This window comes from Penicillium chrysogenum, assembly GCF_028827035.1.
Source record: "Penicillium chrysogenum strain IBT 35668 chromosome Unknown utg000004l_segment0_segment0, whole genome shotgun sequence".
In the NCBI taxonomy this organism is placed as follows: domain Eukaryota; kingdom Fungi; phylum Ascomycota; class Eurotiomycetes; order Eurotiales; family Aspergillaceae; genus Penicillium; species Penicillium chrysogenum.
The window spans coordinates 4,743,303-4,756,532 of record NW_026622752.1 but is presented as its reverse complement, the minus strand read 5'-3'; the positions used below and the strand labels follow the sequence as shown (position 1 = coordinate 4,756,532).

The window sequence follows — 13,230 nt, the reverse complement described above, 5'->3', positions numbered from 1 at the left end:
TCAATACCATATTTATACGATACTGTGCTATATATACCATTACCTTATCGGAAAGTGAATGAAAGACGCAAAATAGTTCAATTATTACTATTAAAAAGGAAGAGTCTGCTTTCCTATTATGATACCAATTCCTCCAATCTCCGATTAAGCTTATACCAAGCGCCAAATGCGATTGTTTCCATTCCATTTCCCAAAGAGACTTAAACCATGCTGCTTTTTACTCCGAGTATAACGTCTGGTATGCAGCCAAAGAGAGATTGCCGGATGAAAGGCACGTCGTTGGTCGATAATCATCATTCGATAATATCTCACGCAGACGAGGACTCGGAACTTTCAATTCCACAATACGACTCTCTTGAGAATTCTTTGGGTCATCCATCCAATGCTTGAGGGTCGTGGTAGTTCGTTTGATGCCAAAAGTGCTTTCGTATGCTCTCGCTCTTTCCGATTCGTTCCATCCTTCGTGTGCATGTGCCTTCATCCATGCAACAGCAACCGACCTCTCCTGACAGTTGGACTTGCGATTTTTCTGCGATTCTGACACATCGGTGGATTTCCGCCGCTTACATGCGTGGGCGTTAGGTTGCCTGTTGTTTCCAGCGCGCGTATTGCATCCCTTTCGGAGACGCTTTGGGGGTGATTTATGCATACCCAGCGCGAGATCTTTTTGCGACGTACGGTTCATTTCAACATCGTTTTCGGTCTTTGGTGGTAAAGAGCTAGGCGAGAAGTCTCTCAAGGACACGGCGCTCGCCGAGCGGGCTTTTCCATGTCCTGGCGGGGAAATGTGAGGTGCTGAGAGGGCATTTTTATGCTCTCCCGTTAGAGGCATTGGTGAGGTCCCGACTGTATCATCATCTTGTGCCACGTTGCCTCCAATGTCAGAGTTATTGTTCCTCTGTTGACTGGAGCCATTCTTAGAACTGCCATCTTCTGTCCTTTTTTCCTCTCGGACCATGCCATCCAAGTCCTCGTCCTCTGCGCCATTGTCTTCTGGGGACTCCTCTGCGTTTTCATCCTCTGACTCATCATCCTCACTCGAATCTTCAGAGGAACTGTCCATACTCCTCTTGCAATCGTCATCAGAGGTCGTTTCTGATCCGCTTGATCCACTCGATGAGCATGATTGTGCTGGACTTGATGCACGGGGTCTCTCGCTTCCCACTGCGGTATCGGGCTCACGCGGTGTGAGGTACTGTGCTGGTGGACTCGTTGACGTGGGAGATACTGCCATGCTATCTAGGATGGATTGAAGCTCGCTCATGCGTATTTTCAGTGCTCGCTCAAGATTTTCTAGACTTCTCTTATCTGTTCCGATTAGATTGCTGCTTCATCAAGTCATGGATAGGAGGGAGGTACGAACATCTGGGGAAGTCACTTAGTTCGCCAGAGATATCAGTCAATATTCTCAGCGTGGTTCTTGCCTCCCTTTTCACCTCTTCGTGGCTTGGCCCCGAATTGGAAATTTGGACGGCATGGCTTCGGCAAAACTCCACCCTATCGTGTGATTGCGGATCGAATTCAAGCACCCTGCCCTGAATGGAGCAGTGGTAACTTCCGTCACTTTGTTGCTCGAAATCGCCGTGACGAACAATGTCCAGCCAGGAAATAGAGGCGCTATTTGCGTCTTCATTCCAGCACGAGGGATCGCGACCCATATTCTTGCTCAACGACCTTTCAATATCGTAACTCTTGAGCGGTCTTTTTGAAAAATGCTGGGTGAAGGTTTGGGCTGTGTCGAGCACCTCTCCATAATACCGAATGAGATCGTGGCGAGGCGGCTGGAGGTCTTCGAATCGTTGTAATGGAACGTATCTCTCTGAACCCCAGCTGATGAAATATTCAAGGCTGTCCATGTTCTTCGTTTCTAGCCTTCATAGGTCAGTCCAACTCTCCATGTCCGGCCGGTCTTTTGCCATACAGTACAGTGGTTTCTTATAGAGGTCTCCGGGGCTTTGGTGTTGAAATATGAGTATGAATTTCGCACAAGCCGGTTTCAAGGCCGGAATGTTTGAGTGAAGAAAATAACACGCAGGAGAAGGAAAAGGTAACAAAATATATATGTTTTCAAAATGTGAAAATTTTCTACAGTGTCTATGCACCGACTGTTCAAGTAGGATCGCCGTTATACCCCGGTCACTCTGATAGAGCCTTCATTCAATGCTAGTTGGACCTTTCCACGTGGGCATTGACCTTGGAATCATTTCCAACACGTAAAAAATAACAGTACAAAAGTACGTTCTATCTGCAATGTCAAAAAAAATAAAATACTTCCATACATATATACATATATACATACATGTACCTATATGTGAGCCCTAACTATTCCAACTCTATGAACAGAGGCAAGTACATTCCACTTACCAATTCGTCACAAGTACAGGTATCAAACGTGGATGATAGAGCACGCAGCCCCACACTTGTTTGATTGGGGTTCGAGGAACAAGGCGCCTGCATCCTGCAGGTTGCCCAGGACATCACACCTCATCCTTGTCAGGGGTCAGATTCCAGGTCCGCAATGAGGGTCTGTTTTCAGGTCCGCAGCACGCCGTCAGTTTCTCGCCACCCCCGTTTGGGGGAGTGGATTAGTGTATTAAATTTAAGGGTCGGTTTTCAGGTTCGCAGCAGGGGGATCGGCCCCCAGGTCTGCAGGAGGGAGTCATTTCGTCAGTTCCTTGTCGCACCTCTTTGGGGGCGATTTACATTTAGGGGGCCGGGGGCCGAGCAGCCAATAGCTAAACACCACTAGTGCCAATCATTTACGATATGTACCTACATATGTAATGTACGTCGCCCGTTCCGTCGGATACGAAGGTCTGGGATTTTCTCTGATTTCCTTGCTAATATAACATCTCGTGTTGAATTGATTTGCCTAACAGGGGTGTGTGTACGTGCTATGCGCTTTTCGCGTCCTAGCTGCCTCATTGGTGTTCCAAGTTTGGTATCATCTGCACTGCCCTGCCGTTGAAAATAGCTTTATACCTTATCAATGGCGAAGCCGACAGATACAGCTATAAGAATAGACGAACTTCTTGTGTCGAGGATCATACGGAGTAGATCATACTGCAACAAAGATAGGAGGCTGACTGGCAACATTAGGCCCCGTTATTCTAGACGGTATATATGTTGTATATTCCAGGCCTCTCGGATTTGGGGATTGTGGGTCTGCCACTGACTCGTGTGGCATTCTTAGCGCAGCTTTTGCTTTTGTTGCGCAGTCACAATGCGTTGTACACTTCATACCTATCATTTTCTCTTTGTTATTGTCAACAAATAAAACCCTAGGCTTTTTGTTGGTGGCACAGCCAATGTTTCACTTTCCGAACTACCAATTTGTGCCCTTTGCCGACTTTTAATCAGCTGGGGCTGAATGGAATCATACGCCAGGCAACTTAGTGAAGAGAATGCTACTGCAATACAGGTGACTAGAGATAGGATATAGGGGGAGATAATTTACATTTACAACACACGCAGGGAAAATATAAAGTGCTACAAGGACAGAGGGAGAGAAAAGAGAAAGTTAGGTTTCTCTAACGTTGTATGTCTGTTATACCTACGGAGTAGAACCACATATAATGGCCTACAGCCATAACACTCCAAAGTGCCACACTGAATATGTATGCTAAGTGTCGCAGTTGCCTAGAGACCCCCATGGCAGGCCTGTCATGTTACAAAACATTAGGTGACAGAGTTCAGGAGATCTATGAAATGTTACGCACAGACATGTAAGAACTTCCGAATCTTTGTCGATCGAGCTACGCAGATGGAGTGCTGTTTAAACCCTGCGAGGTTATAATGAGATTGCGACTGTTGAAAACTTCGCAGTGAAAGTTCACAAAGATTCGCTGTGGTCGACTCTTACCTTGCCAGAGTGAAGTATTAGCGGTGTTAAGCCCATATCAATAGCCTAAGTTCGGTGTTCTAAAGAAGACTCTCTTAGAATATTCAGTGACACGATGCATCTTCTTTTGGGCGTAGTGTTAATATAACCCTAGAATATGATGTTCATCTACGGTAATCCTGATCGATCAATGAGCAGATGATAGAGCTTTCGTCTTGAACCGACTTAAAATCAATCTCAGTCTACTGAAATCTGAGCCAACTGGCCAAAAATGAAATTGAGAAACTGAAAGTTTCTTCTCCTGAAGAAAAGCCAAAGAGTCGAAAGCTGAAATACTAGACCTTATACTGAACCACCACAGAAAATTTAGTATCAATGTGTCCAAAAAACATGGAGATATCTTACTTTCCTAAAAAGTGGCCTCGTTGAGGATAGATTAGTGAGCGGGGTGACTCACACAAAAGCCACAACCTTAGAGCCGTGTAAAAAGGAACTTTGAGAGTTTCAACTTCACCAATATCTCGGAGACACAGTCATAAGCGGAAATACGAGAACTGGAATCTCAAATCGACAAAATGGCATTGGAATTTACTCTCCCCACAGCTCTGATCCTGATAGACAATCAATCAGGCTTCTCCAACCCGAAAACCATATCCCATTGGGGCACCACACGGTCCAACCCGAGCTATGAAACCAACCTGCAAGCACTTCTATCCGCATTCCGATCTGCGAGATCCTCCTCTTCAACGCCACTGGAGGTGATCCACGTCTTTCACTCCTCCACAACACCGGGATCTCCATTCCACCCTTCCAACCCGGAACAGGGTATCCGTCCTCTAGACTTCGCCATCCCTGCCTCAGATGGGTCGGAGCCTGTCTTTTGGAAAAGTGTCAATTCCTCTTTTATCGGAACTGGACTTGAAGCGCATCTGCGTGAAAAGGGGTTCCGTCAGCTTATCATTGCGGGGATGACGACTGATCATTGTGTTTCGACTACCGTGCGCATGGCGGCTAATCTGGGGGTTGTGGATCGGTATCTTGGAGATGGGCCTGTCCGGTTGAGATCGGACGGGACGCATGAGAATGAGGGCAGCGTTGATAAGGGGCGTATTGTTCTTGTCGGGGATGCGACCGCTACCTTTGGAAAGGCTGGGATTGATTCGGAAACTATTCAGACGGTTTCTGTTGCTAGTCTCGATGGTGAATTTGCCGATGTATTTGCCACTGAGGAGGTTGTTAAGGCCTTGAGCAAAGTTCAAAACTAGTATGATAGTGTCTGAGGATATACAGTAGTGTTCGAAATCAGTTATACCTATTGTCGCGAACGTATGAGAGAAATCACAATGTTTCCCTTGGAATAAGAACGGCAATGCTGATCGCCCATATCTAGTATGTCGGTTTTTCTTGTGGAGAACTTACCTGCCTTGGAGATATACAGGGCATTTTGGCAGAGAACAATTATACGAGGATTGCAGCGAAAATAGCGTAGCTAAGACAGAATCCAATTGGCTTGGAGAGCGACTCTTAGGGATAAAGTGTTGATCCATGATTATTATGAAGGAGTAAAATAAATCAAAACGGCCCTTGCTTGAAACTCCGCCCCGACTGATATTTGCTACAAGAAAGAACGCGTAAATGCGACAAACATTGTCAGAATGTTTACACGCCTATGGAACCCCTAATAAAATTTTGTATTCGGCGGGAGTCCCTCAGCCTGGTCATTTCTCTGTATTCGTTAGTTAGCACACTGAATGCTTCCCACGTAGACAGCAACGGAACCCATACCAGTGCTTCCCCGAATCCCTAAACAAGTGAAATTTCGTGGTCACAGCGGGCCAGCTGTTCAGATCCAAAGTCGGTGAAGGTCGTTGCAACATCGAAGTCAATCCAGACCAGTCTGTCGGGGTTTCCACGGACAAGGAGAAGGTTTTTGGGGTAGATGTCTCGGTGGTGAACACCCGCCCTATGTATCTCCTGCATGACCTCAATTGCCTGGGGATAGAGCGCGTCTGAGTACTTCACGCAGTTCAAGCTCTCTGCATTTGGAGATATTCTAGCAATATTGCTCTCGGCTTTAGCTTGTCTCGGGCGAAATGTTGAAAGGCAGGACGAAATGCTGCGGGATCCATTCGATCGATGTAGCCGTAGAATTTTGGCACTAAACCGCCCGCGTAGACACCAGAAGCGAGAAGCTTCTCATAAGCATTTAATTCGCAGCGAAATCGGTTCAAATCACGACCTTTTTCGGTATATCCAGGGTCGCCGTTGTCGTGGAAAAGCTTCAATGCATACTTTTGTCCATCCAGGTCTAACTCGAATATTGCAGATGCATCAGAGCACGTAATCTGCCTGAGATTTGAATTTTGGAGGGGTCCATGTTGAGGGAGCGCTTCTTAGGTGCATTGTTGTCCTGTGGGAAGTCATAGTTGACATTATGTAGTATAGCACGCGTGTAAAATACAGTGTCATATTATTGTATCAGTACTGTATCGTAATATTACACAGCGGTCTGAAGTGTGGGGGCCTTCATCGCCTACCCAATCAGGACTCACATAGGGTGAAGGTATAGAATGGTCTTCACTATGCTGAATTCACGTGAGACGATGGCTCCTTACTCGAGCCAGTCTATCTCAGACATTTGCTCGGCCTGACTTGAATTTCCTTTAGTCGGGACTTTCAGTTCTACCTTCACACTTTTGGCTCTGTTTTACGGGTGTCTACAGATGTCTATGGTATCTATAAGTCAGACTACGTGTCTCTATGTCAGACTACGGAGGACGGAAACATGGATGGAATGCCTCTCTCATTTTCTATGCATTTGTGTACGGTGCATGCATATATGGTGTGTGGAATACAGAACTATGTGGCGGGTTGCCACTACATGTAAATATAGTTAGTTGCCTTTGCCGTGGACAAGGATAGGCCAGGTCCCAGGGCGCCTCTGGGTCCCAGTCCCCTCGCCTTTGGCTCAGGTCAACTCTCGCACCTCCCTCAAACACTTCATCTTCTCCTCCAGCCTCTCGATGATCTTCTTTTTGATGTCCGCAGACATCATGTCCTCCTCCATCCATCCCTCGTTCTCCTCGCCGGGATCTTCCTCCTCCCAATCGCTCTCATCCTCCTCGCTGAATTCCGACTCATAGTCGCTGAGGTCTTTGTGTACCTCAGTGCTGTCACCCTCTCCATCCGATTCAGTCTCCAGGCCTTCGTCTTCGCTGTCCTCCCTGTATCGTAGCTCCCACTTCTCCCACTCATCCCACTCGTCTTCCTCATCGTCCTCGATTGTTGGAAGGGGGATCGGTTTGGTGGTGTCCCCTTCAGGTAGGGGCCATGCCCACTGGAGAAGTCCATCCATCTTGTCGGCGTAGTCCTCCGCATCGAAGTTGAGTGCTTGGGTATAGGCGACTTTGAGTCGGCCTTCGTCGAAATACCCATGCAATACTCGAACTCGAGCATCGGGGAGGAAGGAGATGACCATTGTCTATATAGAAATCAGTCAATCATGTCTTGGTTATGGGGTAGATTGTCTGGACTTACCGGAAAGTCAAGTTGGGGGCGCTCATGTCGGTGGTACTTGCCGAATTGGTACTTGCGGTTTTTGAATCCACTCAGCATCCATCGAACAAGCACGATGAGCTCGCCAACTGACGGGAGAACGTCGTGGTAGCACTCTTCGCTTTCCATGACGACGAGTTGATGCGCGGCCTTTCCGTCGGCACTCGTGGCTCCCCTTTGAATGGTGAAGCCGTGCTGGTCGTTGCTGTTGAAGAGACTATCGTCTTCTTCCAAGCTATTTTCATCAAGACTTAGTTCCTAAGACTCTTTTTATCTATCCTTGGGAATTATAGACTTACGAGACCAAGTCCCAGAAAATTGGGGTCTTATTGCCCCCTGGGGATTTGCGGAGGTACTTCGAAAATGCCTTGTACAGTTGATGGTGCATCTCGTGGGGGGTGAAGTCTTGACTGTCCTTCATCGCCCGGACCCAGGTGAACGGGTCGTCCACGGGGTCCTCGGGGTCGAGTGCAGTGTTGGCTATTTTGAAGTCGGTGTCGGTGTCGGGTGCGAAGAATTCGACGAGGGAAGGGTCGGTGTCCCCAGTCCAGAAATCCATCGGGTGGATATCGATATTTGTGGCCTGGTTTGTGATGTAACCAGGCTCCATGTAGCGGAGCTCTCTGTGGAGCTTCTGGAGGCTATGCTCCTTTTGCTCAAAGAGCCAAATCCAGACGGGTGTAGGGCACATTGTGAAGCCACCTGGGGAGGGATGATGAAGAAGGAAGAAAAAAGAGAGGAAGGTGCAGAGAATGGGGGCTCTTTTATGTCTTCTTTCCCTTGTCAAATTCTGGGTCTTCTCCGACATCCAAGACTATATATCAACTATGCCTAAATCAGATACTAGCTGGGTAGACCCGCGGGTACAAAGTGTGTGTCAACACGAACTAAGCCTAAATCAGACTGATTCCGATCTAGAAAGCCTATTCCTCCAGATGTCATGGCTAGAGTCTTTCGGACGCTATATTTGGTGGCGGGCGGCTCCTGCCCAGCTGTGTGCCCATTCAACAGAATACTAAATTATACGCCAAAACCGAGATTACATTGTGCTGTGGGGCTATTGGGTGCCTTTATACTACTGTATAATCCTAGATAGGAATAGTATATGAACCGCTCGTATATCGCGTCATCGGTAGATAGTGGATGTACATACCTAGGTATGTATTGCCGTAGAAGAGATAGGACAAGAGAAGTATCGGAAAAAGTCAGGCCTTAGTGAAAACAATTAATTTTAGAGTAAGAAGTAGGTCAGACTAAGATGAAAGCCATTTAGAAAGATGTCACTAGAAGAGTGTCTATATATTGCTGCTAATTGGCTCATTTGCCAAGTACAGTACATAGATAGCCTGACCATGCATCCCATGGCGACCTTCTTTGTGTCCACTATTTGAGAGCTAAGTGGATGTGGATATGCGTTAGATGCTTACTGACAATAACCGGTGTTGCATGAAGCTTTGACAAACTTGAACGCCATGAACAACCTTGGAATACATTTCATCTCCAATTCCAGTGATTCTGTCCCGGTGATCCATGTCAATTCCAGTATGACAGCACACCATCTGCCCATATCAAGCAAGTCTCGATTACTGTTGCGAGCTGGATACATTTATGGAAGCAGCGCAGCATCTACGTACTCAGTTTCGTTGGGCTGCATGACCTGTTTTCTGGGCTTCAATTTCAAGTAAATTCCAGTTGCGAAAAAGTGGACTTAGTTAGCTATGAACAGGGTGATACTTTCAGGGTTTATGAGCTCACATTAGTATGCTAACCTCCGTGTTATTGTTATTAAAGCTTCATTTCAAACAAATATTACTCCTCTCATCCAAGCATGCTGTGCAACCTTCGTCCTATTTCCGCGCGGTATCTCACTTCTTGCAGACATACATCTACGCTTTCCTGCATTGGCCTGATCTTCATCTTGTATGTCTGTTAGGTCAGCCAGGCTGATGCCTGGTTTATCTCTCCCCTTCTTCAGACAAAATTGAAACAATCCAAAGACGCGGAGAACCCTGTGGGATCGAACGGTACTCATCTGTAAGAATATATGCGGGATCGCGAATGAGCTCTTCGAGCTCTTCCACCCCCTCAAGCCAAAAAAGGCTTGACAACGGTCCGATGAACAAGGAGACCTACTCGCTATCCTTATATATATACTATGATATCTCTTCTAGAATGACACCGGGGAATTCAATTCCTACAGCCCAAATACGTTGGTAGTCGGCTGCGTATAGATCTAGTATATCTCTCTCGTCTCTTATTGTGAAGGTATTTTGGTCACTTCGAGATTGAGATAGAGTTGGTGGCGCTGTCGCTGAACTAGTGCTTTCAATAAGACGATTGTAGTGCCTTTCCGCTACTGATAGCCCTTAAATACTATGGGAGATCAACGTACAACACCTTAGAATCATTCAGAATTAAGGATCAGATGACATTTTCGAAGCTACTCTTTGACAAATTTTAGTGTTCTGCTGGTATGTCCTTATAGGACGGAAAGCGAACATACAGTTATCCCAATAGTTATGCTCTTGGCTCCCAAGGGTAATTAGGTTCTTCACCTTGTTCGGTATTAAATAGACCCCGGTGATTCGGGCCGCCGAGTAGCTCAGCTTTCCATTTATTAACCCGAGAATTACCCCAGAAGCTTTCGAGCCATATCCAGGATTTTGCAAGCGCGCTAGAACCATTTAGCTTGTGTGGCACGATATGCGCACACTGAAGCCCGGGTTGGTCACGTCTGGTTAGGACGCATTTGGCGTTGCCGCGTTCTAGGCACTGAAGGGTAACAAAGTCAGTATTATTTTGTTGTCTCTACGTTCTCAATTAGCGTACCTTTTTCTTTCGCATTAGTCGGCACTTCGGCACCAACTGCCTGTGCAAGGAGGGCCTCGATGTTGGACTTCTTTTGGCTGACATGATTATTGAATTCCAAGGGGTCTTCTTCCTTTCGGAGAGCAGGCTCCCTCTGCGTTGGGAGTGCTATGAGAGTATGAAGGTTCTCAGAGGGCTTCTTCTTTAGCTTGAATGCTTTCTGCCACGGGCATTCTTTCGCTCGCGTGGCCCAAAAGCCGGCGTCGGGGCCATTCTGGCCAACCAGTGGTGTCTCGAGAAATGGGATTTGTGGCGGAGTACGCAGCGGCATAGACGCCATGCGACAAAACCCCCTTTCCGGCAAATACTGATGCCTGGATGCCTGGTTTTGGCCTAGGGGCCTTAGTTAAAACCGGCAGAAGTATTGATATACCTGAATTACTATTACACTTGCCTTAATAAGCAAGGTACTAGTATAAGTAAAATGAAGCCTTTTTCTCCCATACAAATGCATGCATCTCCATTTTTGGGGAGGTTTACTGCCTCCAGTATGAAAATGAAGCCTTTTTCTCCCATACAAATGCATATATCTCCATTTTTGGGGAGGTTTACCCTCTCCATGTATGAAAATGAAGCCTTTTTCTCCCATACAAATGCATGCATCTCCATTTTTGGAGAGGTTTACTGCCTCCAGTATGAAAATGAAGCCTTTTTCTCCCATACAAATGCATGCATCTCCATTTTTGGAGAGGTTTACTGCCTCCAGTATGAAAATGAAGCCTTTTTCTCCCATACAAATGCATATATCTCCATTTTTGGGGAGGTTTACCCTCTCCATGTATGAAAATGAAGCCTTTTTCTCCCATACAAATGCATGCATCTCCATTTTTGGAGAGGTTTACTGCCTCCAGTATGAAAATGAAGCCTTTTTCTCCCATACAAATGCATGCATCTCCATTTTTGGAGAGGTTTACTGCCTCCAGTATGAAAATGAAGCCTTTTTCTCCCATACAAATGCATATATCTCCATTTTTGGGGAGGTTTACTGCCTCCATGTATGAAAATGAAGCCTTTTTCTCCCATACAAATGCATGCATCTCCATTTTTGGGGTGGTTTACTGCCTCCAGCTTGAAAATGAAGCTTTTTCCCATTGATTTCCTAGTTACAAATCCACATATTTATCTAACCCTCCGTCTCCGCTGGCTCCGCCGAGGTGTGGTAACCGGAGATCTAGCCCGCTTCCGCCTCACCGGCTCTGCCCTCACCGGCTCTGCCACTGACTGTGCACCCACTAAAGTAGCCGCTTCAGGGGGTGCTGGACTTGGTGTAGTCATATGGAAAGGAGCCTCGTCATCCCATAGATCAGCCTCGAATGAATACGTATCCTGATACCGCTTCACAACCACATGGAGCTTCGCCTTTCGACCTGGAAGCTTATTGATAAGCTCCTTTATAGTACCGTCAAAGGTCTCATCCACTCCCGATATCCATCGAGGATAGTATTTCCCCTTTATATACTGCATTTCCTTAGTAAAGTAAAACTTGTCTGTCCACTCCGGGCGGAAATCGACGATACTCGGTAGTCCTGTAACAAAGTAATCTCTCGCGAAGCTATCGATATTCAATATGATTTGTTTAGGGCGAAGGTTAACCGAAATCGAAGCTGTAAAAGTAATAATTAGCTTTAGCTTCTAGATCACAATCATATAGTAAAATATAGATATACCTACTATCCGGAATTGGATTTGTCTCTCCTGGCTTCTCCTGGAGATAGAAAATCACTATCATTGTGATCTCTTTATTTGCCTCTTTAGCGGCTTTCCGAGTAGCCTCTGCCTCCTTATACTGCTTAGTATATGTAAGACGGCTTCCGCTGACTGGGTTACCCTTGAGGTCGGAGAACCGTGTGCTTATATACTGGGCCGGTATAGGTGGCGAGGGTGCTGGCGCTGGCGAAGGTATCACCGATAAAGGTATACCCGGGGTAGTAGGTGCTACAGAGGATGTTAGTGTAGGAGTTGTAGATGTTAGCTCTCGTAAAACGAGCGCTAAGGCTTCTTTAGCATCATTTGATAAAGCCATTTTGATAGAAAAATGTAAAGATAAATGGGGATATATATAAACAAAGATAATTTAGTTATAGATGAATCATTATTAGCAAGTTGCTTTTACAATTTTAATAATCTTTCTATTTGCCGAGACATAGTATGCAACTATATATATACTCGGCCGATTTTTAATATTAAATGCAACATTGATAAATTATCTAGGTTTCCGAGACATACTCTCTTTTTAGCACTCTTGATTAAACACTTCTAAAACATTCTCTCTATACCGATCCACCGTATGCTTATCATTTGGATCCTAATTAGCTGCACCTATTGGCTTAATACAAACGTCGAGTATCGGATCTTGGCCCGAAGCCTAATGCTCACACGCTCGATCCCGTAGCTTTATATATACCGCTTCAAATGGAGACTTGGCGTCACTAGTAAACCGAGGATCCGGGTTTGTAGGGTCAAATGCTATTCCCACTAGCTCTTGACCAATTTTAATAAGCTGTTAGTGACACTAAGTAAGGGTAGATAGCGGGAGATACTCATTAGGATCCCACTCCTCTGTGTCTTCTTGAAGCCGTTTTAAAAGCTCTGTCTGCTCTAGGTTTTGATTAAGTATACACTTTAGGTTCTTCGTATCTCCTTTCGGTAAAAAGAAGTTTATTGCCGGCCTTCCTGGGACTACGTTAGTCCGGCGAGGGTGAAGCTGGATAGGGTGCGTATTCTAGTTTTGGGTGTATGATTTAACACGCTTCCGTATGGTTTCTATATACACTATAAGAAGAGAGACCTGATTAGGGATACTATCTTGTGTAAAGCGATCTTCGAGTTGAAGCCGGCGGAAAAAGCGCTTTTTAAATTAGTAAGAAATTAATTAAGTTCTTAAATATAGAACTTATATGAAAGAGCCTAGTAGTCGCCCTCGATAACATCCCCCACTATGCCTCAATACGTTGGTTATCAACGCT

At 45.9% G+C, this 13,230-nt stretch overlaps 6 protein-coding genes across 6 annotated transcripts; 1 reads left to right on the top strand and 5 right to left on the bottom strand.

Annotated features, from left to right (window-relative positions):
* Positions 1 to 217: 217 nt before the first annotated feature.
* On the bottom strand, positions 218 to 1,856 carry N7489_007763 (uncharacterized protein; the record flags this gene model as incomplete). The annotated part of the gene is made up of 2 exons (XM_056713513.1): positions 218 to 1,308; positions 1,364 to 1,856. 2 exons carry the CDS (start codon positions 1,854 to 1,856, stop codon positions 218 to 220), a joined length of 1,584 nt encoding a protein of 527 aa, XP_056567228.1.
* A 2,560-nt stretch (positions 1,857 to 4,416) lies between these two features.
* N7489_007762 (putative isochorismatase family hydrolase) lies at positions 4,417 to 5,106 on the top strand (the record flags this gene model as incomplete). Its single annotated transcript, XM_056713512.1, has 1 exon — positions 4,417 to 5,106. One exon carries the CDS (start codon positions 4,417 to 4,419, stop codon positions 5,104 to 5,106), a length of 690 nt encoding a protein of 229 aa, XP_056567227.1.
* A 413-nt stretch (positions 5,107 to 5,519) lies between these two features.
* On the bottom strand, positions 5,520 to 6,147 carry N7489_007761 (serine/threonine protein kinase; the record flags this gene model as incomplete). The annotated part of the gene is made up of 3 exons (XM_056713511.1): positions 5,520 to 5,567; positions 5,651 to 5,877; positions 6,006 to 6,147. 3 exons carry the CDS (start codon positions 6,145 to 6,147, stop codon positions 5,520 to 5,522), a joined length of 417 nt encoding a protein of 138 aa, XP_056567226.1.
* Positions 6,148 to 6,809: 662 nt separating this feature from the next.
* N7489_007760 (uncharacterized protein) lies at positions 6,810 to 8,087 on the bottom strand (the record flags this gene model as incomplete). The annotated part of the gene is made up of 3 exons (XM_056713510.1): positions 6,810 to 7,322; positions 7,379 to 7,631; positions 7,696 to 8,087. The coding sequence occupies 3 exons, from the start codon at positions 8,085 to 8,087 to the stop codon at positions 6,810 to 6,812; spliced, it is 1,158 nt and encodes a 385-aa protein (XP_056567225.1).
* A 2,037-nt stretch (positions 8,088 to 10,124) lies between these two features.
* Positions 10,125 to 10,535, bottom strand: N7489_007759 (uncharacterized protein; the record flags this gene model as incomplete). Its single annotated transcript, XM_056713509.1, has 2 exons — positions 10,125 to 10,168; positions 10,226 to 10,535. 2 exons carry the CDS (start codon positions 10,533 to 10,535, stop codon positions 10,125 to 10,127), a joined length of 354 nt encoding a protein of 117 aa, XP_056567224.1.
* Positions 10,536 to 11,383: 848 nt separating this feature from the next.
* Positions 11,384 to 12,287, bottom strand: N7489_007758 (uncharacterized protein; the record flags this gene model as incomplete). Its single annotated transcript, XM_056713508.1, has 2 exons — positions 11,384 to 11,868; positions 11,936 to 12,287. 2 exons carry the CDS (start codon positions 12,285 to 12,287, stop codon positions 11,384 to 11,386), a joined length of 837 nt encoding a protein of 278 aa, XP_056567223.1.
* Between the last annotated feature and the right edge of the window lie 943 nt (positions 12,288 to 13,230).